We start from the raw sequence: 5000 nt of genomic DNA, 5'->3' as shown, positions 1-5000 counted from the left end.
TACTTAATGGACGTCCGGTTTCCATTGGCTGTAAAGATACCATTTTCACAGTTTCCTGTTGGAGTCACGTAAGTACTGCATTTGTACCATTTATATTTCCTATTATATAAATTTTCCGGATATAATGTTTATTTCTTCCACCAATTTCAGCATGGAAGACATAAGTTAGCCATTCAAGGACACATCAAAGGCTATTGACGTCATCTGTCTTTTTAGCATTCACATTTCTCCATCAAATGTTAGGTTTATTTATTCAGATTTTTATAATTAATCATACATTATTTGATACTTCTGAGATCTCAATGACTGTATATTGTAGGGTAGGCTGGTTAGAATAAATAAGCAGCAGAATGTTTGGGACGGATTGGCCAGTTTAGATACTAAAGGGTTAAAAGTTTATGTTTTTGCTTCTTTAATTTTATATCTATCTATTTATTTATTTATTTATTGCTTCTCAGCTATATGGTTCTGAGTTCAGTCCCACTGCATGGCACTGGCAATCCAGGCAAACATCTTCTGCTGTAGCCTTGACCAGCCAAAACCTTGTGAGTGGATTTGGTAGACAGAAACTGAAAGAAGCCTATTGCATATATATATATATATATATATATATATATATTGCCTGACTGGCCCTTGTGCTGATGGCACGTAAAAGCACCCAGTACACTCTTGGAGTGGTTGGTGTTAGGAAGGGCATCCAGCTGTAGAAACACTGCAAGATCAGATTGGGGCCTGGCGCAGCCATCTGGTTCACCAGTCCTCAGTCAAATCGTCCAACCCATGCTAGCAAGGAAAGCAGACGTTAGATGATGATGATGATGATGATGATGATGATGATGATGATGATGATGATGATGATATATATATATATATATATATATGTATGTATGTATATGTATGTATATATATATATATATGTATGTCTACACATAAACACGTGCACACCCCACCCCACCAACACTGAAATTAATTGTTTATATTTGTGCATGGATGAATGAAATACTGACTGAAAATAAACAAACCTATTACCAATTCAAATACCGTCATCATCATCATCATCATCACCATCATCATCACCATCATCATCATCATCATCATCATCATCATCACCATCATCATCACCATCATCATCATCATCATCATCATCACCATCATCATCGTCATCGCCGTCGTCACCATAATCACTGTGGCACTGGCATGAGCGCTTATTAAAACCCTAAGTTAATTAAAAGTAGTTATTTGGTGACAGATGAAAGAGGGTAGGAAGACTGACAGACAGACAGGCAGACTAATAGATAGGTTGATTGATAGATAGATTGATTGATAGATAGATAAATAGTTAACATCAACATATCGGAGGCAGAGAACGTTTAAGTAAAAATCCAATTCAAAATGAATGTCTGATGAGGTAAAAACACGATATTAGTGAGTGACTTGTTTCTTTTAAAAAATACAAACTTTTCTTTTATTTTTCAGGTCCTCATTGGATGTTGCTATTGTTCCCTTGCGCCTAGAATTATCAGCCTATGCTAAACTGTTCCTTTTGTTCACAACTGTGACTGTGTACAGAGGTAACTTATGGAGTTACCAAATGGAAGCAATCAAAAGAAATATCTTTGAGGTCACCAAAAAGAAATCAACGGGTTCAAAACCGGAGATTGCTACTCTTCCGTCAAATAACAGAACCAAGCGCAGTAGCTCCAGCTTGGGAGAAGGTTGTCAAATACAGCAAATTGCCAACAGGAACCCGAAAAACCCTGCTTACCAACTGGAAGTATTCGCCCAGAATGACTTCAGTCCGGTAAAGACCTTCTATGCCATTGGCGACCATGCTGGAGGCAACAATGTAGCCGACTGGACAAAGATGTCCGAGTATAGTGTGTTCATTCCAGTTCTTTTGCCTGGAGGAATTCCTCTCTACTGGACCGTGAAGGTGAAAAATTCAGAAAACTTAGAATCTGTCACAAGCTGTAAACTCAATACCTATGACTCCAGTGTACCTGACGGCCGATTTGATCCCTCGTATCCATTTACCAGTCGTCCAAACACTCTGCGTGGCACGGTGATAATTATGGATGATACACCCTTGCTAGAGGAAGGTCACATAGCAATCGGGTATGGCCCAGGTAACCAGGGAGTACAGGTAATGCCTTGGAGGAAACTGAAACTTCAGAAGACTAAAGAACGACCGGACGAGAAAAGTGAACTCAAGTTTTTCACAGTTCCAAAACCAGGTAAAGTGACCAAACCTAGCTTCAAGAGTTTGGTAACGAAAGACAGCGAAGAATGTTCACGCCAATGTATCAAAACTGGTCCGAAATGTCTGTCATTTGATTATGAAACTGCAACCTCCATTTGTGATATGAACGACGTAATTGAGGGTGGCGGAATCGAGAGACGCAGGAGTGGTTCCTACAGCCATTACCAAAGACTTGGCACCACCTATATGACCTATGTCGACTTTGATCAGCTCAATCTACATCATGGCACACCTTATTATATAAATGTCGGTGTAGAAAACGAACTCGGTTATAAAAATACACTGCCATCTGTGCCAATCATACCTGATTTTACTCCGCCTGAACCTGGCCCTGTCGGAAATAGTACCCAAGATGTAATCATTGCGGATGGATGTGAAGCAGCTTTTAATCAACGATGTATTGACGTCATTGACACTCCAAACCACAGGTGAGTGTTTCTTCTTTTCTGTTTTTGCTTTTGCTTACTGGGCCTTGGAAAAAAATGTATTTCCTATGGTTGATGCAAGTCCAATGAAACTGGTGCTGACACATATGTCATAAACGTTTTCTTTTCTCTCTGTTTAAACTATTGCAAGTTGACATCTGCAGGAGTTCCAGAGGGAGGGACAACGTTTTAGTGGAAGAAGGAGTAGAAGGTTAATTTAGCACATATAGTGAGGTTAATGCACCAAACTATTATATAAAATCCATTCTGTCTGTCTGTGTATGTGTCTTCTAGGATCTCGGGCATCCTCCATCCGATTGCGCTCAAATTTGATATGTAGATACCGACGGTATCAGGGCATGTATAAGTCTTGAAAAGAATTACAAAAATTGATTCCAGGTGAGAATGCGATTGATAAAGCCGTGGGAACGTGCATTTGTACATGCAAGTACATCAGCTGTTGTGATCAATACTACGTGTATGCGAGAAAAATGCACATGCAGTTTGCGCAAAAAAAGCCAGCTGGTTTGAAATAATGCCACAAAATGGGATGGTCAGACAAGTTGTTTTGAGAAAATTTAGTTTAAATGTTTGACAACTCAGCACTGTTGATTGGCCTGGGGGTGTTTTGCTCATTATATATATGTATATATATATATTATAAACAAGTGGCGCAGGAGTGGCTGTGTGGTAAGTAGCTTGCTAACCAACCACATGGTTCCGGGTTCAGTCCCACTGCGTGGCATCTTGGGCAAGTGTCTTCTGCTATAGCCCCGGGCCGACCAATGCCTTGTGAGTGGATTTGGTAGACGGAAACTGAAAGAAGCCTGTCATATATATGTATATATATGTATGTATATATGCATGTGTGTATGTGTGTCTGTGTTTGTCCCCCTAGCATTGCTTGACAACTGATGCTGGTGTGTTTACGTCCCCGTTACTTAGCGGTTTGGCAAAAGACACCGATAGAATAAGTACTGGGCTTACAAAAGAATAAGTCCCAGGGTCGATTTGTTTGATTAAAAAAAGGCGGTGCTCCAGCATGACCGCAGTCAAATGACTGAAACAAGTAAAAGAGAAAAGAGAGAGTATGTATATATATATATTATAAACAAGATGTAAATTTCGAATGCAGTATGGCTAATGTTGAGTGATGGCTTTTTGAATGTGAGACCATTTTATAAACAAACTTTGTAAGCACCAAACGTGTTGTATTTCACAAGCAACAACATAAATTTCAAACACAGTATAGCTGTAAGAACAACAGAAAAAGATTGGGTATTTATCCTTAGAAGGGAAAATGATGCTGGTGTCACAGCTGTACAGCATTTGAAATTCCCTTTCTTGTCTGTAAAATACCAACACATTTAGCACTCCCAAAGTTTGTTCATTGTGTGTGTGTGTGTGTGTGTGTGTGCACGTATGTTATTAATCAGTTTTATTTCAAGATTTCTTGCCAATAGAGAAAGAACCAGTTGCTAACCTAGATCCAAGGTTCCTTCATTTGAATTTCAACATCAACAACAGGGTATTGTTTTGTATGTATGTATGTATGTCTGTATGTATGTATATATGTTTGTATGTATGTATGCATGTATGTATGTATGTATGTATGTATGTATGTATATATGTATGTATGTATGTATGCATGCATGTATGTATGTATGTATATATGTTTGTATGTATGTATGTATGCATGTATGTATGCATGCATGCATGCGTGTGTGTGTGTATGCATGTATGTATGTATGTATGTATGCATGCATGCATGCATGTATGTATGTATGTATGTATGCATGTATGTGTATGTATAATGCATGCATGTATGTATGTATGTATGTATGTATGCATGCATCTTTGTATGTATGCATGCATGTATGTATGTATGTATGTATGATGCATGCATGTATGTATGTATGTATGTATATATGCATGCATGTATGCATGTATGTATGTCTGTATGTATGTATGTATGTGCAGATTTGTATGTTTTATGTATGTATTCTCCTGCATATACCTGCATATCTAGACATGCTCATATACATATTTAAATGATAAACTTCTGGAAAGTTTTACAGATTTTTACAGTTCCATGATGGATTGCAGCTGTAGACTTTGAATTAACTTTCCCCCTTTCTGGTTTTGAGAAGCCTAATTTCTCAAGACTGGTATTTGGGCAGTGTGTAATATGTATGTATGTATGTGTGACTAAGTATATGTATATATATATATCTATATATATATATATATATATATATATATATATATATATATATATATATATATCTATATATATTATATAAATAGAGACAAAC

At 37.6% G+C, this 5000-nt stretch overlaps 1 protein-coding gene across 1 annotated transcript in view; it reads left to right on the top strand.

The window, feature by feature from the left end:
• The window catches only part of LOC115224694, a 96405-nt gene that overhangs the window by 38362 nt on the left and 53043 nt on the right, over positions 1-5000 (top strand). Inside the window, exons 19-20 of the mRNA XM_029795551.2 lie at positions 1-68; positions 1477-2688. The exon at positions 1-68 is cut by the window's left edge and continues 90 nt beyond it. Coding sequence (XP_029651411.1) covers positions 1-68; positions 1477-2688 — 1280 coding nt within the window. The remainder of the gene's footprint in view (positions 69-1476; positions 2689-5000) is intronic.

This window comes from Octopus sinensis, linkage group LG26, assembly GCF_006345805.1.
Source record: "Octopus sinensis linkage group LG26, ASM634580v1, whole genome shotgun sequence".
NCBI classification, from domain to species: domain Eukaryota; kingdom Metazoa; phylum Mollusca; class Cephalopoda; order Octopoda; family Octopodidae; genus Octopus; species Octopus sinensis.
The sequence above is the reverse complement of the archived record's forward strand: the minus strand, read 5'-3'. Positions and strand labels throughout refer to the sequence as shown.